Source organism: Mustela nivalis (assembly GCF_964662115.1).
Source record: "Mustela nivalis genome assembly, chromosome: 18".
NCBI classification, from domain to species: domain Eukaryota; kingdom Metazoa; phylum Chordata; class Mammalia; order Carnivora; family Mustelidae; genus Mustela; species Mustela nivalis.
In genome coordinates, this window is record NC_139037.1 from 27,754,522 (window position 1) to 27,778,184 (window position 23,663).

Sequence of the window (23,663 nt, forward strand, 5' to 3'; positions counted from 1 at the left end):
TCCCTCCTGGTAACAGCTGCTTCCTGTCTTCACTGGATTTCCTTGTCAACTTTCTGTCACCTAGGATCTCTCCCTTCTGCCACATTCATGGCGCCACCGCAAGCGGGTGATCACCTCTCCTGCTCCTTCCTTCCCACACCGTGAGAGACCACTGAGGGGTGCTAAAACGAAGGGCCGTGGTCTCATGGGTTGAGTCTACCACAAATTCATGTCATGTTCCACAGGGTCTTCACGGCTGCTTAAAAATTACATTATTTTCCCAAGACGACCATACTGCCTCCAGATTCAAAAGTGGTTCTGTTTGTTTTGCGGAAGGTCTTCCTTTATCTTCTCACTCATGTCCGTGTGCCCCCAGATGGGATCTTAATCCTGAGTCTGTTTCCTTTATGTCTCCGTGACACGTGAGGATCACGTGACTTGACCTGACCCTCGCGGCTGCTTGGGGTGTGCCTTTGGGACTTGCTGCCATCATAGTTTAATGTTTCGGACACAGTCCATGCTTCTAGGGGCCCGATTCTCCTTTCCCCTTAATGGCACTTCACGCTCAACTTTAGAAAGAAAATTGTGAAAGAGTTCAGGACAAGCTATCTCATAACGTACCACTTTGGTGCACTGATTATTTTGAGGTAAAGGCACTTGAACAATGGCAAATGCGGAGACAGGTTTTTCTCTGAACTTCCCTTACCTGCCTCAAGTCAGCTCCTCCAAAAGGAACTCGGTTGTCATAAATTCCTTCCTAGGGGACTTTCATCAAACAGGGAGGATGGACTCTTATCCCAGGAGATGGGGCTGGAAGGCGACATCACACCAAGACAAGCTTTACCATGCACTATCATAGCTCCCAAGCTATTCTTCCCAGGGTCCATCTGTCCTTCCTGATGGTCAGACTCTCCCCTGAGCGGTCAACATCTCCTTCCCCTTCCTCACCACTTTCTGGGGCATTCACTTTTTATCCCCTTGGATGCCTTTGTGTACATACTAAAAATGGATAAATCTGTATACGAATCTGCCTGAGGTGAGATCGTTTTACAGATCCAGCTATGGCGCCTAGGTGGGTAGAGGAAAGGCTCGCCTTCCCCACAAAGGCCCACGTGAATGTCTCTAATTCTTTTCCATCTCTCCTGAGACTGGCCCCCAGTGCCTCTGCCCTCTTCACTCGAGGGTGCGCTGGTCCTCTGCCTGCCGGCTCTGCACCATCGTGTCCCATATAAGGAGGCGGCTAACGGATGTGTTGCCCATAGGAACACCCCCTTCTGCCCTTCTGGTCCCACAGTGCTCCACCATCTCTCGGGCCATAGGCTACGCACAAGAAAAAGTCAGAATTCTTCAGCCTGTTTTGAAGGCGCTCAGATATCCAGAGCCAAACCTTCCCATGAACACTTGGGACCAGAAAAGCTGCTTTATTCATTGTTTCCTGACCACACTGAGCACATTCCTTTCTACTAAATAAATGCTTGTAAAAAAAGGAGAAGGACTGATGAATGATGTTACTACCAACAGCCTTTCCTTTCTCCAAGTAACAGAAAAGGATTTCATGAGTCGGTCTCCACAGATGTGCCTTTCTGGTTCTTCCCATGATTCTTCTGTGAAGGCTTCAAAAGAGCAAATGCGAACGAAGGAAGGTATTTGGGAACTAAGATTTGCTGCTTTCTTCCCAAAAGGACCAAACAATTGAGATGGTGAGGGAAACAGAAGTGCATGCTTATTGAACACCTACCCCATGCTCCCACTTACGTTGCCTTATTAAATGCTAGCCACCCTAGAAAAGACGTGTCACATCCGATTTTCTCCGTGAGAACACAGGCTCATTTACTCAAGCACATACAGATCGGTAGCAGCAGAATTGGAACAAAACCCTAGCTAGTACTCTTTTTTTTTTTTTTTACAACACTCCATTTCTCGGGGTGCCTGTGTGGTTCAGTGGGTTAAGCATCCAACTCTTGATTTCGGCTCAGGTCATGATCTCAGGGTAGTGGGACCGAGTCCCAGGATGGGTTCTGTGCTCAGTGCGGAGTCTGCTTGAGATCCTCTCTCTCCCTCTCCCTCTACCCCTCCTCCCCCACCCCAATCATGCAGTCTCTCAAAGAAAATAAAAATATAGATATTACGCTCCATTTCTCTGGTACTACTTAGAAATTTCAGAATTCTACCAAGTTCCAGAAGAAATTAGTTTTGTTAGAACTAGTACATAAATGGGCATATATGGGTTTTGTGTGTGTGTGTGTGTATGTGTGTGTGTATTCATGTAATAAAGGTTTTCTAAAACGTCCATTCATTTTAAATTCAAAACTATAAGAGAAATCATTTTCATGTGGTGGCTCTGAGTACAATGGAGACACAGCCTAAGAAGGAGGAAACAGACTGATGGTCGCCGTGAACGCCCTGTTCCCATTCATTAAACCAGTTGCTGCTCACATAATGCCTGATAGTCCAGTTTTGTGGGGATCCTCTCTCATGAGATAAAACTAGCAGGCTGTTGATTTCTGTCACATTTTGGGATGCTTCCTAGTAGCTATCTCCTTTCTTCCTTATGCCCCTAAGCCACCTGCTTATAAAGGCGTCCTTGGGAAGGAGCTGGCCAATAAAAGAAACCACTAAAAGACACTTTAAACACACCCACTAGTCCACTATGACCCAGAGGATAACTTTCAGTAGAACCTTCTGTGGATACACGTGACCCCATTGTTCAAGGATGCCGGAAGATCTATTACAGAGGGCATGCGGTTTGGAAGTGATTATACTTTTAACATTCAAGAGTCAAGAAAATGACGGTCTTTTTGCAAATAAGTCTCTGTCGAGGAAGCAGAGAGGGAGTGAGGAGAGGAGATGAGAAAACACCCCTCAATATTACACTCCATAGATTTTAATGATCCAGTGATTCTGGGGACTACAGAGTTGGAAATGGTCATCAGTGAGGGACAACTTGTAAAAAATCAAAGAATAAGGCCTTCTGCATCCTGAGACTCACCAGGACAGAGTCTAAAAGGACACCAAATGATCCATTCAAAGGTGATTTAAAAAAAACCACGAAACTAAAACCATATTCTTGAACCACACATCTTCAACCAGGCTTACCTAATATTCACGAAGTTCTAAAAAATATGCAAAAAAAAAAAAAAAAAACTAGGATTTCCACCAAGTTTTATTTTCTTTTTAAAGTGGGCTCCATGCCCAGTGTGGAGCCCCAGTGTGGGGCTTGAGCTCATGATCTGGAGTATAAGACCTGAGCTGAGATCAAGAGTCAGATACTTAACCAATTGAGTCACCCAGGGGCCCCGATTTCCAATAGTTTTAAAGTACATGGAGGTGGTGGTGGGCAGGGGAGGGGGATTCTGAGTAACCAAGTCACCTGACATTGGTGCAACTAAATGCACTGAGCCTTCCATGTAAGCTCCATGTGTGGCAGCTCAGGCCAGGCCTCCTCGGACATAGTACAAAAAGCCTGGAGGCCGTGCCCAGATCTCCAGAGTTCTGAGCTGGGTGTGGATACACCCAGCCCCTGACAGGCTGTGGGATGCATTTTTCAGTTGAACCCAACCTGGGAGGAATGAAAATATTCTAAAGTCATAAAGTAGCGAGGAGTGCCCAGAGTGAAAGGTTGCACTGTAAATCTAAAATAAATATAATTAAACTAAGAAGACGGAACTGAAAGGCCATCCGTTCCCATCCTCTTGCCGTGTGCCACAATTCTAATACATTGAATCTCACTGATTCTTCTATTCTACACAGGCTGGTAGCCATTTTGTTTGTGATGTTATCAAGGGATATATTCTTTGCCAGGAAATATTACACAGACTGGTCTAAGAACTGGGTGGAAAAAGCAGATATTGTAATAAGAAAGAAAGGAAGGAAGGCCTAAGGAAGGAAGAAAGAGAAAAGAAGAAAGAAAGAAAAAGAAAGTAGGAAGGAAAGGTAGGAAGGTAGGCAGGCCGGCCTTGACACAGAAAGGAAATGTGATAATAATGTTCAGGGCAAAAAGAGAAGAGCACTTTGCCTACTCTGTTGTAACAATTTGACCACTGACACATGTAGACAAAAGAAGTACAGTTCTGGGGCACCCGGGTGGCTCAGTGGGTTAAGCCTCTGGGGGTTAAGCTCAGTGGGTTAAGCCTCTGCCTTCAGCTCAGGCCATGATCTCGGGATCCTGGGATCAAGCCCTGCATCGGGCTCTCTGCTTGGCAGGGAACCTGCTTCCCCCTCTCTCTGCCTGCCTCTCTGCCTACTTGTGATCTCTCTGTCAGATGGATAAATAAAATCTTAAAAAAAAAAAAAGAGAGAAGTACGTATGCGCATTTCCATATCTGTTGCTAGATCTTGTTTTAGCTGGGGAGGGGTACGTGGTTAGGAGGAGCATATATACTATATATACAGTATCTTTCAAATTTGCACAGAAGACAGCGTGGCTGTTTCAAGTATGAGTTTTCTTTTTTTTTTAGAGAAAGAACACAGGGCTAGTTGATCTGAACAGCTGTTAAAGAAGAAAAAGCCTGCTTGGAGTACTTAGAAATAATACAATATTACTTCGTGATAGGGTCCCCCAGAATGTTTCCTCTGGAATACCTATTTCAGGAGGTATCCAGAGAAAAAGGGGTACTGTAGTCAAACCACCTCAAAGATAATGACAGCTCTTGAGAAAAGAAATCTGATTCATTGTGTTTATCCTGGTACTTCTTAAACTAATTATTAGGGTACAGATTAGTGTTTTTCTCTAGAAACATCTATGCACATTTCAAGAACGAATGTTTTTTGGTTACCCTGATAGATACTAAGTTGGTTTTAAATGTGGGGAAGTGTGGCATATAATTAAGAAACATCTTTTCCTGGCAGGCAGGCAACCTGCAAGTCTCAAGAAAAATTTCAACCATGGTGAGACTCATTTTGAGATATAATTTGCCCTCCTGTGCCATTTGGTATTACTGACAGCCTCTACATGGCTAAATGCCTAAGCTATAAAACAAAGTAAGAAGAGTATTCTCGTGACTTAAATTCCAAGTCCCGTCACTTGGAATGTGGACCCCCACTCAGGATTCTGAATTACATAGCAAACTTCACGTTCTCATTACACAATCTATGGATGCAACTGGAAAATGAAATTAAGAGTCTGCCCCACCCTCTGACCTCTCTCTTCAAAGGCGACCTGAGAGCATGACCAAAACCAACTCAATTCTGCGTTGAGATGTCCGGTCTGCGTCATTCCTAGAATCTGAGAATGGTTCTGGAATCAACCTTCAGAGTCTTAAAAATCTGGTCAGAATTTTCAGGAAGATCGAATTACTCCCCCACCCACTGCCTGCCGCTGCAACTCCACCTAAAAGACTGCCTTGTTCATGATGATATGAGCGGCCTCCCAGATAGAATTTCCCTAGGCCTTCTGCGTGTACAAGGATTCACAAAGTGAGGGCTTCTGCTTTGACAGAACATACTCTTCCAGGAGCTAGAGCTAGGACTCCATCAACTGAAAGAGCTCGTCTGTGAGGAAGTGAAGCCTACCAATCCCCAGGGTAGAGGTCAGCATTGAAAAGAATAAGAGAGAGAACAATTATGCAAATCTAGTCAGCCAAGGGCGGCTAAGGATAGAAGGTCCCAGAAGTTAGCAGTACTTCCTGGTATTCAGGGCTGGATCTGAGAGCCAGGTGGACAATATGTAAAAGACCAGAGCTCATTTTAGGGGGTGGGTTTAACTTTCAACCTCTCTGTACAGCTGGGGTCCCTAGACTAGACGTTCGAAAGAAAAGGGAAGGCCAAATGTCCAGTTCCGAGGCTGCGTGTTGACAGACTTACCTCAACTTCCACCTTTGTGAAGGGCTGGCAGAAAGTAAGCATACAAAGCTGAATGCTGAAGAGAGAAAAAGAGCAGGCCATCTTTATGTGGTAAGACAAGTATTAACTAATATTACTACTCAACTTTCCTTTCTTTGTACACGAGCACCGTCATGTCACACTTCATATATATTCCACATTTATGTGTGTCACCAGGCTGCTGTAGCAAGGGCTTGAACAAGTGTTTGTGATGTTCAAAAGTCAAATCACCAAATGCAATAGCAAATATGTCCTTGTGAGTCAGAGCTGCGGCTCAGCACACTAACCCCCAAATTTGAGGTCTCCTTGACAACTCGGGCTCGTAGGCCCAGACCCTAGAGGAACTACCGAGGCCACATATTAAGTTATGTGAATGTGTTATGAGTAGAATACATTTCTAAACTCTTTTCTGATATGAAAAAGAAAAAGAAAAAAGACATCAGAGGGCCTTTCCCTAACAGCAGAAACTTTATCATAATTTCCCAATTAATAGTCAGTGTTTTAGTTATGGAGAAATTTTCTTTCACTGCAAAGCTAGACAAAAGACAAAGGCTTTAAAGTGATTATAACCAACCCTCTCAAGGAACATTTCTGGGACAGTCGTTACTATGTGTGGTTTCCTAGTACATCTTTAGACTATTGGGATGCGACATCAATGGGATTTTTATTTCACCTCATTTAGACAGATGAGGTGGCTGAATGGCTTCATCTACATGTTTAAGAAAACAGCCAACCTGTTTTTGCTCTTAAGAAACTAAAATTGGGGCACCTGGGTGGCTCAGTTGGTGAAGCATCTTACTTTTTTTTTAATTTAAAAAATTTTTTATAAACATATAATGTATTATTAGCCCCAGGGGTACAGGTCTGTGAATCACCAGGTTTACACACTTCACAGCACTCACCTTAGCACATACCCTCCCCAATGTCCATAACCCCACCACCCTATCCCCACCCCCTTACCGTTGGCAACCCTCAGTATGTTTTGTGAGATTAAGAGTCTCTTATGGTTTGTCTCCCTCCTGATCCCATCTTGTTTCATTGATTCTTCTCCTACCCCCTTAACCCCCCATGTTGCATCTCCACTTCCTCATATCAGGGAGATCATATGATAGTTGTCTTTCTCCGATTGACTTATTTCGCTAAGCATGATACCCTCTAGTTCCATCCACATTGTTGCAAATGGCAAGATTTCATTTTGTTTGATGGCTGCCTAGTATTCCATTGTGTATAGATACCACATCTTCTTTATCCATTCATCGTTGATGGACATCTAGGTTCTTTCCATGGTTTGGCTATTGTGGACATTGCTGCTATAAATATTCGGGTGCATGTGCCCCTTCGGATCACTACATTTGTATCTTTAGGGAAAATATCCAGTAGTGCAATTGCTGGGTCATAGGTTAGTTCTATTTTCAACATTTTGAGGAAGCTCCATGCTGTTTTCCAGAGTGGCTGCACCAGCTTGCATTCCCACCAACAGTGTAGGAGGGTTCCCCTTTCTCTGCATCCTCGCCAGCATCTGTCATTTCCTGACTTGTTAATTTTAGCCATTCTGACTGGTGTGAGGTGGTATCTCATTGTGGTTTTGATTTGTATTTCCCTGAAGGCATCTAACTCTTGATTTTGGCTCAGATCACGATCTCAGGTTCCTGAGACGGAGCCCTATGTTAGGCTCTCCATTCACTGGGGAGTCTGTTTGAGATTCTCTCTCTCCCTCTGCCTCTCCCCACTCCTGTGCTCTATCATCTCTCTCTTTAAAAAAAAAAAAGAAAGAAAGAAACTAAAATATGATTTATCTATAAAAAATTACTTAAAGGACTTACTTCAGAGAAGAGATTCAGAAATTTAAACAAGGAATTTAGTTAAAAGAAGGAATTTAGGTAGATGTACCAATTCCATATATAATTCTAAATTGTGAATGTAAGTATCAGTTCTCAAATTTTCCATCTGAGAGGAAAACGATCTTTTACTATCAACCACAAGCAAGCAAAATCAATCCACATTATTTACCATGAAGTAAATTATTCTTAAATTATCTAAATTGAGATTTGGAATTTAGCGATTCAAACAGATAAATCTGTTTGGAAAATTCTGACTGCTGTAAGAAAGAAAGACAGACAAAGACAGGAAGGAAGGCAGGGTGGATGGGAGAGATGGGGGGCAGGGATGGAGGAAGGAGTCAGGCACAAGACCTCATTCAACCTGTGTTGTCTACACTACACACAAACCAAACACCTCTTGGACCCCCACAAAAAAGCTTTTCCATAGCTTCGCCTTCTCTAAGTGTACTCCCTAAGTTTACTACCCCTCTCCCTTAGGCTATTTGCCTTAGTACAGACTCTCTTCCTTAGAATCTCAGTCTAGACTTGCCCTTAGAGTGAGGGCAATTGAGGAAACGGACTTGACAGTAACAGCCCAGTGTTAAATACGCCCTGAAACCCACTGGAAGATAGAAGTGGAAATGAGAGTCACCCCGGGCAGGCACCATGTGGCATCTGGACAAAAGAAAATCGTGCCTTTTGAGGATTTTGTGTTTATCGGTCCTAAGAAATCTTCACCTCTGGAAAAATGTTTTCCCTCTCTTTTATCATCGCCCGCTTCTATTTTCTTTTTCCCTTTATCACACACGTCCCAGGTTAGAAGGCTGGATTAAGGGCTCCTGGGTGGCTCAGTGGATTAAGCCGCTGCCTTCGGCTCAGGTCATGATCTCAGGGTCCTGGGATCGAGTCCTGCATCGGGCTCTCTGCTCAGCAGGGAGCTTGCTTCCCTCTCTCTCTCTCTCTGGCTGCCTCTCTGTCTACTTGTGATTTCTCTCTGTCAAATAAATAAATCTTAAAAAAAAAAAAAAATTAAAAAAAAAAAAAAAAGAAGAAGGCTGGATTAACCCAGCCACTCCATTTTCTATCCTGATATCCTGATTCCCCTTCCAGGAAGGCCTTCCTGTATTTGTGCTGCCACACAAGTTAACCAAGGCACACTGACCACGCAGGTCACTGTGGCCGTAAGGAGCTTAAACTGTAAAGGCCACGAAGACAACATACCTCAGGACACACACCTCAGGACACCCAGATTTTAGGCGCTTCCTTTTCTATATTGCTCTCACACAGTTTGCTCCTCCTCACTGGCCCTTGTCTAAAAAGCTGAAAACCAGGAACTCAAGATCAACAGTGACACGAAACATGTATTCTGGCCAAAGGAATAAACCGATTTCCAGAGGAGTTAAAGATCACATAATGCCTAGATGTCCTTTGCAATCGATGGTCTTTATTTGGAGTGTCACTTACTTTGACTATGAAGGACCCAAGCGTAATAGGAACATATGTGCCTCACGTGTTAATAACCACTAATGCATATAACAGGCCTGTCAGTTACCTACTCTGATTTAAACTTATTATTTCATTGCAATTCACACATGGGGAAAATCGGTATGCAGTAAAAAAAAAAAAAAAAAAAAAAAAAAATCAGACTTTCATATGTTATTGGGATGATCTAAGGAATCACAAGGTACTTACACAAGGCAAATGAGGATTCCTTTTAAATATGTCCAAGTGGTTGTCTGTGCATCAACAATGTTATGTAAACTCTGTGCTCAGTATCAAAAGGCACTGCTGGGGAAGGCCCAAGGCAAAGCCCTCCAATCCAGGCATTTTATCCAAGGCTCTCACCGCAGTGTGGATGGGCTCAGACTTAATCCAGGGGGAAGTCCCTCAAAGGTCTTGAGGGAAAGTAAGTTTCTACATGTTCTGTTCTTTCTAAAGGCCTGTTTCACTTCAGCTGGCTTACTGGTGAGCTGTTTCTCTCCTCTCTTAAATGTTTATAGAAACTGCTGATCCCCATGCTTTTAGAATCCAAGAACGGAACTGAAAGCTTAGCTATTTTCTCAGCTCAGATCAGACACATCAAGGCTATTTCAGGCCCTATGACGCAATGGCCCTGGACTGCTTAAACCGATAGAGTAAAACAACAATGGAGACACCAGCTAACATGTCAAGCCAGCAATGGAAATAAAACTACAAGATTAAAGCTAAGTAGGATGCAAACCAGGTCACTGGACTGGTTCTTAAGAATTGGTAGATACATGCTTGAGACCCATAAGACATGGCAGACAAAATTCTGCACATGGGAGGGATTGGGGGTTTAACGGTCAAGAGAGTGATGCTCTCTACAGAGATTTCTCGGTGACAAGATTTTAGGAGCTGATTAGAAATCTTTACTTTTAGGGGCACCTGGGTGGCTCATCCCATTGGGAGTCTGACTCTTGATTTCAGCTCAAGTCCTGTTCTCAGGGTTGTGAGATCGAGTCCTGTATCAGGTTCCGGCTCTAGCTCAGTGGGTGAAGTCTACTTGTCCCTCTCCCTACCCCTCGGTTCCACACACACTCTCTCTCTCAAATAAATACATAAATAAATTGAAGCTTAAAAAAAGAGAAATCTTTACTTTTACAAAAAAACAAGGCTTATTTTTAAAAAAAAGGAATAAATGATCTTTTTTTTTCTTCACTTGAATAAAATTCCAATAAACCAATAATAAGAGAAGTGACTTACAATGTATATCCTTGCCATGTCCAAGTCACGGTATCCTACAATAACAGAAGTATTTAGACTGTTAGTTCAGTGAAAAAATGCCAAATAAAAGCCAAATCTTTAAAAAAAAATCTTATTTTAATATTGGTATTCACATACTTTCCTTCTGAATTAAAAGCAGTTATGTTGAAATGTAAAACGAGACTATTATCAGCAGGGCATTACTCTGTGAATTCTTGGATTATATATCGACATACCAAAATCCGTTTTCCATATGTAAACACCTATCTTTTTACGGAATTAAGTTGCTCTTAATTTTTAATAAAACTATGTGCACGTTAGCTATCTTTCTCCTAATATGAACATAGCTAGGTAATTAATTTGCTAACAAAACCCAGAATATAACCGTTCTCAACCAAAGGCGGTGGGGGAGGCAGGTATTTGGAACAGATTAAACTAATACATAGTGAAAGAATTTCAGTAGGTGTCAAATAGGCAGAAGTATAAGTAAATTTTGATGGATTCTAATTTTTTTAACCACGGATATCAAAAGTTTGAGAAGCCACTAAAAGAAAAGCTGACTTGAGCAAGAACTCTTGACCTTAAATAACACAGGTAGCTAATTATAGCCTGCCTTTTTATGTAAAGTCTCTAGTGGGGAAAGTTCCTCTAAAAACCAAAACAGATTCCAGAAAATCTTTCTTTAGCGAAATGGTGGCACTGTCCATATCCAGAGGACGACAGTGTACCTGGCTGGAGCAGAGAAACTGTCTCCTAAGCCAACTATGCACTTTCTGTAGGATGACAGGTTCTTTCCCTATCTATCTTCGTATTTAAGTTACTTGCTAAGAGTCACACGGCTAGTCAGTATTGAGCCAGAAATGAAACACCAAGCCAACCCTAAATTTATCCTGCTACACCAGTTATCCTTTCAGCAATAACCACTGAATCAGGAAAAGTCTCCTTTGGGGCTTAGTGAAAATCACAAACTATATGCAAGTCTTCTGCTACCCAGTCTAAGAAGACCTTGAATCTGAGACTTACTGGTACCATTACCTTGACAACAGAGTAGAAGCTAAGGAAATGCTATCCTGGAGCTTAGTAATAGCAGAGACAGAATATAATATTGGTGTCCCAAGTACATGCCTATCTTGCAAACTTCTAAATCCTTCACATGGCAAGGGGAATGGGGTGTGCCCATGTTCATCCACAGTAAGTCTATTCAGGACTTTATTCAAAGATTAAAAGAAAATTTGTTAAAAGATTTGCTAGAAAATTTGTGCTGTTGGGAACGTCTGAGATTTTTGCCACTGTATGTGAGTCACTCTATACTTACCAGCTTGTTTGGGTACCTGAGGAGGATCGGCTGCACCGGAACTCCGGGAATGAAGGCTCCTATAACCACAGTGAAATATTATAGCATCTTTCTTATAGAACTATACAGTTTACAGTGAAGAAAATTAATAATAAGCGATATACCTTTCCTTACTGGTTTAAGAGTACACATAAACTATTTGCTAAAGGTTGGCAAATCCCTGGTGTTTACCAAAATGAAAGCATTCTAAAATTCAGAGTTATGAAACCGAAATATTTATGTTATGCCCAAGTTGCTGAAAATATTTATTTACATCTCCATGTGTTCTCATTTTCCAAATACTCATTATTCAAAAAAAATTATTAAATTATTTTTAATAATAAAAATATAATTTTTTAAATTTTTTATAAAAAATCATTATTCAAAAAAATACTCATTATTTTACAAGACCAAGAGAAACTGAGGAGAACAAATAAATAAAATAAAATACAAATAAAATAAAAAGTAAATAAAAGCAAATACCTGGGAGCAAAGACTATCCCACTTACTAGAAGTGAGTTCTAACTTTGGCTCTGGGCATTCTAGTAGCTAATACAAAAACATGTTAAAGCATTACCAGTTACTAGGAAATTATGTATGAAATTACACATTACTATGAAATTAGTGACTTTATAATTTTTTATAAAAAAAAGGAGTAAAGCAAAGAATGCATCTGAAGGCTTTATAATGATCACCAAAATAGTTTTGTACTGGATAATGCAGGAACTGGAGTGCCTATAAGAGTATCCTTGGAGGAAAAGAAAAATCTGTCAGTGGTTTCTGTGTGTGTACATGTGTGTGCACAGGTACACAACTGGATACAGTATCAAATATGGTTCACACGTATACACACACACACACACGAAAATATGCACAACAATCCAAGGAGGAAGGGGTTATGAAACTAAAACAGAAAGTAAAGGAGTGAGTTTTGAGGATTTGCAATGTTAAAAACTTTCTACTGGGAAACGCCCAGCACAAACAAGCTGTTTTGTGTATTAGTATCAAATCATTTGAGAAACCGTTCATATTTTGTTATAGTACATAATTTAATTGATCTCACCTGGTTTAAAAGTAATCAAACAGGAACGATTAGTACAAGTACCTTCTGGGAAAACTAGTATCTTGGGAGAAAAGGAATACGTAGATTTAATATTTCAGTCTAATTAATAGATTACCTCTTTACTCATTCTTATGAATTCACAAAGAGCTGCCAATTCTTATAATACAAAAGTGAAATAAAAGGCTAATATTTGATGCTATGGAAAGTTAGAATCGGATTATCCAGTTTTCCTCTAAAATCACTATTGTCTGACCAATTGGGATAATTAGTAAATGGATTAAATCTCTGAATAGAAAATACATTTAATAAATGTTTCTTAATGATGATGCTAATGATTTGGATAAACTTAAAAGAAGATGCACGCCCTAGGTCATGGCCAAAGAGGACTTTAAATTCTTTCCTCTCCTGCTATTCATCCTTAACCGAATCATTACTACTTCCTTGTTTCTGTTTTCCCATTCAAGGATCTTCACTCCTACAACATACAGTTCAGGGATATTTGGAGGAGGGAAAAAGGAGAAAATACTTACAACACGCTTTATGCTTACTTGGGTTAGTAGACATATGGAATACAATTCAGTATCTTTTTTGAGAAAGTATTTTTAGCTTTTAACATAGTCTTTTCTGTTCTTCATGTGAAAGTCACACAGTACAGTTAGTTTCCCCATTAAGTGAACCAGCTGGATTTTCTGAAGCTTTTAGAATTTGGCAATGATTGAATTATAAGTACATAAAATAAAAACAGAAAGTTCCTGTACCCACAGTAGTTAGTATGTATAATTATTTGGTATTTTTTTAAATGATAATTAGAAAGGGAAAACATTATCAGGCAAAAGTGCTACCACAATGGGTTATTTATAAAATAAAAATGATAAGTGTATGCAATTTTACTCCCCAATTTAAAAACAAAAACGGGTTTCCTATCACAACTGGTTACGATATCAAATACGGCTCCTTCAGTGGAAACTCTATAGCTACTCTATTAATGAGTGGATACAGTGGAAATCACAACATCTCCGACCTGGAAGGGGGCATTAAAAGCCATCCAGTATGCCAATGCTTGAATTCTTTCTACAATATCCCCCCCAAGTGGTTACTTAGTCAGTGCCTGAAAATTCTTACTATTTCAGATCAGATCATTGTACATCTGGACAGAAAGTTCCTTGAGATGAGCTGAAGTCTTACCAATTTGTTAACTTTGGCCTACCAGTCCTAGATAGAGTCCCTGGATCCAAAGAGAAAAACCGAACCCTCTATTCCAAGTGCTGTTTCTTCCTGGTCACTTTTTAAAAATCATTCCTCACATGCCCTGGTTTCTAAACCTCCTGGTGGATTTAGAAACCCACATATTCCTCTTGGTATTTTAACATCTACTCATCATCATGGGTGGCCAGATCACTGCAGATCATGAGTCCTGCTAGAGTCCCCTGCTTATACCGAGGACAAGGTAGAGTGTTACTGACCAGAATTACCCAGGAGGCTCCCTTTATCCAGAAAATATCGCCCCCCCCCCTCAACTTCAAAAGGCATTCTAGGTGATGGGGTTAGTAAGATGGTCTGAAAGTCTGAAAAAGTTCTATAAATGATTCTGATGTACCCCCTGAAGTGAAAAACCCTGCCTAAATAAACTTTGGACAAGATTAAGATGATAATCGCTTTTAAAAAATAAATAAATAAACCTACCATATTATTGAGCAGAATTGAGCTTTGATATTTTGTCTTTAAGATAATAAATAAATTCAGAGGTAGAGAATTACTTTTTATGACATAAAGCAAAAAAATTGTTTCAGAGTTTGGAGGATAAGAGAGAATGATATATTTAATCCCATGGAGTTTCTCATAGGGAAGAGGACTTTTTAATACTTACTCATTTGTTCTGTTTCTCTTATGCTGAAGACACCCAGCACGGGTGTCCCCAGATGCTGCCATCTGTGGGTCTAAATGATTTCTACATATGCAGTAAGTAAACTTTCAATATATCTAAATGGACATTTACCTGTGGCCATTGCCCTCCTGATGTTGCTCGCCTTACTATTTCATTTATTGTGTTTTTTCGAGAGTCCGGATCCACCCGGGACACCAGCACTGGCTGCAGAGCTCTTAACAGTCCTTTAAGACAAACAAAAGGTCAGAGCCAAGCCTTTTATTTATTTTATTTTTTTTTTTGGCTAAAGCTATTAGACAATGATACTGGATAAATCATAAAACGATTTTTATATAAAGTTAAAATATAGTGGGGCACCTGGGTGGCTCAGTGGTTTGGGCTGCTGCCTTTGGCTTGGGTCATGATCTCAGTGTCCTGGGATCGAGCCCTGCATCGGGCTCTCTGCTCCGCAGGAAGCCTGCTTCCTTCTCTCTCTCTCTCTCTCTGCCTGCCTCTCTGCCTATTTGTGATCTCTGTCTGTCAAGTAAATAAATAAAATCTTTTAAAAAAAAAGTTAAAATATAGCAAATCAAAGAGAACTTTAAAAAAATCTGTTTTAATTCACAGTTTATAAGAAGGGTTTTGCGTTTTTTTATATACATACAAGGATATCATTGATATAACAGAAGTTAGCAGCAAGAATATGAAAGGAAACAAATGCAGTTTTCTCCCTGAAGGTCTTCTTCCTCAACTGACAATCAACCTTTGGAATATATACTACAAGATTATCTTGTTTTATTTTAGGAATAGCCTGACAACTGACTATGTGAATTCAGAGTACACACAGGTAGGGAGCAATGATTAATTTTATTAACATTTTCAGCACGCCAGTCTTCTAAGTGGGGAGCTTTCTCATACATGCATAATAAACCTCAGTTTACTGAACATCTTTTTTTTTTTTTAACATGTTTATTTATTTCTTTGTTTATTTGACACAGAGAGAGAGACAGCGAGAGAGGGGACACAAGCAGGGGGAGCAGGGCACCCAATGCGGGGCTTGATTCCAGGACTCAGGACCCCAGGATCACAACATGAGCTGAAGGCAGATGCTTAAAGGCTGAGCCACTCAAGTGGCCCAATTTATTGAAAATCTACTGCTAAACAGTTTTTCATGAAAATGCCATATTATACAAAGCAAGGTGCTTACAATGGGAAAAAAAAAGAGAGACAGAGAGAGGGAAAGAAGAGAAAGAGTGTGTATGTGCGTTTTTCTTAGCTGAGTGACAAAGTAGCAGGAACTATGCTATTTCTCCAGAGTGCCAAGGGAACATCAGGCAAATTCCGCACCTACTCTCTCGCCACTGGATGCTTGAAATAACCTTGGGACGACTGGGAGCGGTTGCTTAGAGACCCGCACCCTAGGGAGGGACCAAAGCATCTGGTGGGATACACATCTCACTGACTTCATTATTTTTTATGGCAGGAGGCACTTATCGTTCCACATCATAATTTTCAAAGAGTTTCACGTTGGTCCCTCATGGAGACTCGGGGGCAATAATAAGCAAACAGAGTTAAGAGGAAAGACTTCATGTGTCTATCAGCCTAATACCCCAAAGAGAAATTCGTGAAATAGCATGTAACCAGTGTTTTCACAAATTCTTCAGTTACATTCTCTCTCTCGAAAAACCAAACACGTTTGGGACTTGAAAGCTGGTCTTTCTAGCTAGGTATACAAACACTAAGCAGTGATGGTACGGTGACAAAAATAAGAATTTGAAAGAATTCTAAGGGTACAGACAGGGAGGTCTTTAACCTTTACCATAAATTCCTTCCTTCCATATAGTTCCTCACTAGAAGTAAGGAAATCGTTTTGAAGTGTTTCATTATTTGAGAGTTTTTAAAAAGCCCACTGATAAACGATAGTTTGGTGTTTGTTTTAAGGCAAACCATGAGCATGAAAATATCTATGTTGTCTTACAAGTACTTACTGCCAATCAGAGGAGCCTGTGCATTCTCGTTTCGAGAGACCATCGAGGGCAACCCGGCTACGACACAGGCGATCCCATCAAAGAATGTGGAATGGGGGGCAGCGACAAAAATCGGGGCTTCCGTGGGTCTCGCCACCTTTCCCTTCACAGTAACTATGAACCCCATTGAAAAGAACATGGCATGACCCAGAATCTTCAAAACTGGTTGACTGATTTTCCTTTGGAAAGAAATACAAAAAAAAAAAAAAAAAAAAAAAAAAAGACAGAAAGAAAGAAAGAAAGAAAAGAAAAGACACAATTAGTCTTGCTAATCTCAGCTAACAGCAGGGCTTTGCTCTAAAACACAATACAAAAACCCAAACGTGTCAGAATACTTCATTTTAAAATATGAGCTAAGAATAACTTTCAGTTATACGAAGCATTCTTTCCACCAGGCACTATTCTAAGGACTTTAGATTTCTTTAATCCTCAGTCCAATTTTATGAAATAGGTATTCTTTATTAGCACCCTTATTTTGCAGCTGGGAAACTGAGGCAGAGAGAAGCGAAATTTCCCAAGGATGTATGGCTAATAAGTGACTCCACTGACAACACACATCTCCCACTGAGAAGCCCACATGAGTACAGTCCTTCAGAGCAGACACCTTGGGAACGTACATTTGGGTAATAAAGATGCTACTATCTCCCCCAAAGACTTTTGGAACTCTCGTGCTGAATCTGTCCTCGGAGTAATTTTTTTTTAAAGCCTTATTACCTAGACCATTATAATTCTTAGACATCATCAAATATTTTAAAAGGTAAATTCGCCATCTCACTTCCTTGGAACATAGATGCACTTAATTTCAGATATCGAATTGCTTCCTTTTTAAAAAGAATTTCTGTCATTAGAAAATAATTCATCGAACTGTGCCCAGGTGACCTGCACTAGACACACGAGACAAATAAGACCCAGTCTTTGTCCTTGAGTAGCTCAACTGAGTAGGAAGACAAAAACCCACTTCTAGAAATGTAAACACAGAATAGGCATCTGAGATTGTGAATAAGCATACAGCTTTTCATGGAAAGCAAAACATGTGCATTTCCCATAACACAGCTAATGGGAGGCTTAAAAAATAGGCTTCCTGGGATGCCTGTGTGGCTCAGTTGGTTAAGGGACTGCCTTCGGCTCAGGTCATGATCCCAGCGTCCTGGGATCGAGTCCCACATTGGGCTCCTTGCTCAGTGGGGAGCCTGCTTCTCCCTCTGCCACTCTGCCTGTGTGCTCTCTCTCTCTCTCTCTGACAAATAAATAAATAAAATCTTAAAAAAAAAAATACGCTTCCTGTCTAATTCTCTCAACAGTCTTGTCAGATGCAGCGAGGGGCTAGGAAGCAACCGGCCACTGAGGAAGTTTCGCTGTAAGGAGAAAGTAAGACACAGAGAACCAAAACACTTTTCCAGAGGGCACGGGGAAAAGACTGTATCTCTCCTTCTTGCTCTTTCCAGTTCAGATGTCTATTTACCTAAGAATAAAAAGCTCACCCCGTTAACCAAATTTCCACACCTACTATTTTTGATTTACAGTGATGTAAATTCTGACAATTGCATTCTGAAATATCCCATGTTCAAAGCTGTTGGACACTTCCACTCAAATGATTTCAAAAGGCTAAAAGTTGGGTGCTGCATAATTAACGTCAATGTTACCTGTTTGAGAATAAGTAGAGATACTTGCTTAATAGGCAAAAATAGAACTTTTTTTCCCCCTAACATTTATTAAATCCGTTTTCTGGATTCTTGGACTATTCCCTCCATCATTATAGGGCTCCATAAGCCATTAACGATAGAAACCAAAGGGGTAATTGAAAGGGATGGGCACATCATGGAAAAAACAAAAAACCCAAACCAAAAAACAAAACCCCAAAAACGAACCTCTCATAAAGTAATTTTTAGTGACATACAACCTTGAGCTCTAAAACAAAGCAGTGCAATTTCCAAGGATTGAGGTGGTATTAGTTCTCTGGGGACACTGCCAGCCTTGGATTCAGTAACCAGCCTTGGGCTGAATGTTGACATTTATTTACTAGAACATGAACTGGATGGTGAATTGCATATTTTTAAAAGTTTCTAGAACAGTGGTTTTCAAAAATTTTTGGAGGACATTCTCCTTTGAGATTTGGATGGAAGGAATGGACCCTGCGGACAAAGAAAAAAAAATGTGCACAATTTTAGAAAGTTTGACAGTGCCCTAAAACTCAGCAATGGCTTCCCATTCCAAGGAATGCACATTTTAAAAGGCTTCACTCTCAGGATAAACATAAGGCAACAAGTTGGCTCTGTCCCAGGGGAGTGAACTTTGACCAGTAACTTTGTTAATTTGTGATAAGTCTATTCTCTAACACCCCCCTAATGAGATAATGCTTGAGAAGCAATTCCATTCTGCTTCTACGCTGATGTTTTAAAAAGGCTAGGCTCTACTGATTAAGAATTAAACTGTGATTAACAATAATCACTGAAGTATTCAATACACTGTAACTGACCTGCCTAATTATGCCACTGCAGAAAATACGTAGTTACTATGAAGGGACAAAAGCAAATGTCAAGACTGAGGGAGAGCAGAAGAAAGGCATTTTTTAGCTGTAATAGTTTCGGGCCTACTACCTGGGTCTTCCAGAACAAGGGATCTATCGCTTTTCAGCAATAACTTAGAAAACCATATTTTAATATAGGAAATTACAGCTTCACCAGATTATCCTGAGGTGCTCAGGCAGCAATTTCTCCAAATGATGAATTAATAACCATTTCATCTGAGAAATGGAAATAAATGGTGACTACTGAGTTGGCAGCAGTAGCTAAAGCTATCGATCGATGACTGAACTATGGTAAACTCTTCTTTATTTGATTTACTTAACATTTAGACATTATTCTTTCTTACCTCCTCCAACCAGTTATTGGATGGGTCAGCTTTTCGGGACAGCATACAGTTGAAAGGGCGGCAAATGGCCAGGCGAGTAATACAATTAATGCGACCAACAAGACGCGGATTGGAAGCAGGATAATTCCAAGAAAGAAAATCTGAAAGCACGAAGTTAAAAAAAAAATAGATGAATGGACAGTATTTTAATGTTCTGGCTATCAACCAGAAACACAGAAGAGCAACGTTTTGTGTCATTCATGTATTCATTAAAGGATGAAATGAATATTACCCCGCGCCAGACATGAATCTCAGCTCAAAGAAAAATAATGTACTATATCCTGCTGTACACCACCTACAATATAGCAAAAGCAACAGTGAAGAAAACCAGGCACTATAAGAACACCTGATCTGTTTGTTAAGGAAAGTGACTAGAGGATGTTGGGGAAACGCAGTATCTCACTACGCAGTCAGGGAAAGCTTCCTGGAGGAGTTGAAGGCTGAATGGTCTTGAAAGACAAGCAGAAGCTAGCAAGGTAAGAGGGGAAATTGGTTTTTGAGAGCTATCAATAGAAGGAAGAGTGTTAATGAAGGTATTAGAGTGTGAACGAGTAAGTGCGTTATTTTAGAGACCTGCCAGTCCTTTATAACTAACGACAGTAAGAAGATAGAGAAGGAAAAAGTAAAATAAATAACAAGTAAGAATAAGAATGAAAGTTAGTAAGAATGGCCAATAATACATGAATGCTTATTATATAGTGGGCGCAAGAAGCACTTGGCATATAGGGACCCATTTGATTCCTATAACCTTAGGCTCTTTCATATATGGGAAAAGAATGGCACAAAGGAACTTAGGTGATGCTACTTAAGATCATACTTACTAAGTGGGGGGAAGGGTTGAACGCAGCTTGGTTACAAAGCCTTTGCTCTTAATCCTATACCATATTGACTTTTTTTTTTCTAAAAGATTTAAAAAATTTATTTGTCAGAGAGAGAGCACACACAAGCAGGGGGAGAGGCAGAGGCAGAGGGAAAAGCAGGCTCCCTGCTGAGCAAGGGCCCAATGCAGGACGCGATCCCAGGACTCTAGGATCATGACCTGAGCTGAAGGCAGAGGCTTTAACCCACTGAGCCACCCAGGTGCCCAACTTCGTGAGTTTTCATAAATGTGTGCTCTTGTACCTACCACCACCGCAATCAAGACACAGACGATGCCTGTCCTCCAGTCACCTCGGGTCTCTTCCTACCCTCTTAGGCAACCAATGCGAGATTTCTATCACCAGAGATTAGTTTTGTCTGTTCTTGAACGTCATATGAAGGAATCATACATTATGCATTCTTATGTGTCTAAGCTTCTTTCGCTTAACGTATTGTTTTTGTAATTCAATTATGCGATTTTGCAAATGAGTAATTCATTATTTTTGATTGCAGAATATGATTCCACTGTATGCATATGGGGCAATTTATTTAGTCTTCTGTTGATCCATCTTTGGCTTGTTTCCCGTCGAGGGCTCTTATGATTGAAGCCCCTATGAACATTCTTGTACAAACCTTTTCGCAGATACGTGTTTTCCTTTCTCATCCTGGGAGGGGAATTGCTGGGTTACAGACAGTTCAACTTGATAAGAAACTGCCAAAGTACTCTCCACAGTGGTTGTAATAGTTGCGAGTGTTACAGGCAACGTAGGAGAATTTTGGTCACTTGCCAACATTTGGTCTTAGGATGCTTTTTTAAAAAATCAACTTTATCAAGACATAATTTATAAAAAATAAAAATGCATCTACTTTAAGTGTGCAGATTATGAAGTTTTTTTTAAAGATTTTATTTATTTATTTGACACAGAGAGAGAGATCACGAGTGGGCAGAGAGGCAGGTAGAGAGAGAGGCAGAAGCAGGCTCTCCACTGAGCAGAGAGCCTGATGTAGGGCTCGATCCCAGGACCCTGAGACCATGACCGGAGCTGAAGGCAGAGGCTTAACCCTCTGAGCCACCTCAGCGCCCCAGATTATGAGTTCTTCAAATATATTTCCCTAAGCAAACACCACGGCAGTCAAGATACAGAACAGTCCGATCACCCAAAAAAGTTCCTTTATGCCTCTCAGCAGTCGGAACACCCTCCCTGGCCTTTGGCAGCTGGTGACAGGCTCCTTTTCACCCTAGTTTTGCCTGTTCTAGATTATCATATAGAAATCACTCAGTACGTGTTCTTTTTATGTCTGGCTTCTTTCCCTTCAAATCATTGAGATTCTCCCACGTCATCATTATGTACCAGTAGTGAACCCTTTTCAATGGCAGAGTTACTATTCCACTGTATGAATATACCATGATTCATTTATCCATTCTTCTTTGTATGGACATTTAGCTATTATGAATATAGCTCTCACGGACATTAATGTTCAAGTCTCTGTGTGGACATAGATTTTGACTTCATCAGGAGTGAAACTGTTGGGTCAGGGTACGGTTAACTTATTATTTTTTTTTAAGATTTTATTTATTTGAAAGAGAGAGAGAGAGCATGAGCAGGGGGAGAGGCAGATGGAGAGAGCAGACTCTCCACTGAGCAGGGAGTCCTATGTGGGGCTCAATCCCAGCACCCTGGGATTATGACCTGAGCCTAAGGTAGACTCGTGACCAACTGAGCCACCCAGGTGCCCCAGGGTATGATTAACTTTATAAGAAACTGCCCCATTGTTTTTCCAATGGTTGTATCATCTTACCTCACCAACAAAGTATAAAAAGTTTTTGTTGCTCCACGTCCTCATCAACATTTGGTGTTGTCAGTCTTTGTAGCCATTCACGTGGGTATAAATAATATCTCATGTGGCCTTCATGCACATTTCCTTGATGAACAGTGTGTTTGCACACATTCTTCGTGTGCTTATTGGTCACTCCCTTAACTCTTTAGAAGTGTCTGTTCAAGTCTTTGGCCCATTTTTACAGGTTTGTTCATTGTTTCCTTATCAATTTGTAGGAGTTCTTTATATGTTCCACATACAAGACCTTTGTTGTTATATGTACTGAAATATTTTCTCCCAGCCCATGTCTTGCCTTTTCATTTTCATTTTTTTTTTAAGATTTTATTTATTAATTTGACAAAGAGAGTTCACAAGTAGGCAGAACAGCAGGCGGGGGCGGGAGGCGGGGGAGCAGCCTCCCTACTGAGCAGAGAGCCTGATGCGGGGCTTGATCCCAGGATCCTAGGATCATGACCTGAGCCGAAGGCAGAGGCTTAACCCACTGAGCCACCCAGACGCCCCGCCTTTTCATTTTCTTAATGGTATCTTTTGATGAGAAGAATTTTAATTCTGATGTAGACTAATTTATCAATATTTAGTTTTAGTTTTCTGTGTCGCTTCTAAGAAATCTTTACTTACCTCTAGGCCATGATGATATTTTATATTCTCTTCTTCTAGAAGCTGTATGGTGTTAGCTTTTTTCAGTCCATGATCCATGTTAAATTACTTTCTGTGTGTGGTATGTGCTAGGGTTCGAGGTTAGTTTTCATCCATAACCTCTATCTGGTTGTCCCAACACCATTTGTTGAAAAGACTTGATACTCGATAATGAATTTTCCTGACAACTTTATCAAAAATCGACCAAACACATATGTGTGGGCTCTCTGTTATGTTTTGTTGCTTGGTTCATCTGCTCTTCTGTCTATACCCGATTCTCTCAACTCTGCAGTTTTTTGTATGTGTGTGGTTTTTTTTTTTTTTTTTTTTTTTTTAATAAGTCTTGAATTCAGGTACTGTGTTCTGCAGCGTTTTCTTCTTCAAACTTTTTTTGGGCTACTCTAGTTCCTGTGCATTTTCACATATATTTCAGAATTAATTTGCCAGTTTCTACCCCAACAAAAAAGTCTATTGGGATTTTTATTAGGGTTTCATTGAATCTATAGGTCAATTTGGGAGGAATTATTACCATGATAATATTGACTCTTCCAATTTACAAACATAACGTATCTCTCCACTTATGTAAAGTTTCATTAATTCCTCACAACAGTGTCTTGTTGTTTTCAATGGTTTGGTTAAATATATTCCTAATTGTTTAATGTTATTTTATTGCTATTATAAACAAGATAATTTAATTTCACGTGGCAATTGTTTGGTACTAGTATACAGACATGTAACTGGTTTTGAGTTTTAATCTTATGTCCTACAACCTAGCCAAGTTCAGTTACTA

General features: G+C 40.4%; 1 protein-coding gene and 1 long non-coding RNA gene across 2 annotated transcripts in view; one reads left to right on the forward strand and one right to left on the reverse strand.

The window, feature by feature from the left end:
* The window catches only part of LPCAT2 (lysophosphatidylcholine acyltransferase 2), a 65,702-nt gene that overhangs the window by 34,839 nt on the left and 7,200 nt on the right, over positions 1-23,663 (reverse strand). The window contains exons 2-8 of the mRNA XM_082712119.1: positions 19,502-19,641; positions 16,592-16,809; positions 14,736-14,848; positions 12,740-12,800; positions 11,659-11,717; positions 10,344-10,378; positions 5,782-5,836 (exon numbers count right to left, since the gene is read on the reverse strand). Of these exons, the coding sequence (XP_082568245.1) occupies positions 5,782-5,836; positions 10,344-10,378; positions 11,659-11,717; positions 12,740-12,800; positions 14,736-14,848; positions 16,592-16,809; positions 19,502-19,641 (681 nt within the window). The remainder of the gene's footprint in view (positions 1-5,781; positions 5,837-10,343; positions 10,379-11,658; positions 11,718-12,739; positions 12,801-14,735; positions 14,849-16,591; positions 16,810-19,501; positions 19,642-23,663) is intronic.
* On the forward strand, positions 14,769-16,274 carry LOC309853720. The gene is made up of 2 exons (XR_014305894.1): positions 14,769-14,972; positions 15,189-16,274. It is a non-coding gene; the product is annotated as an uncharacterized lncRNA (long non-coding RNA).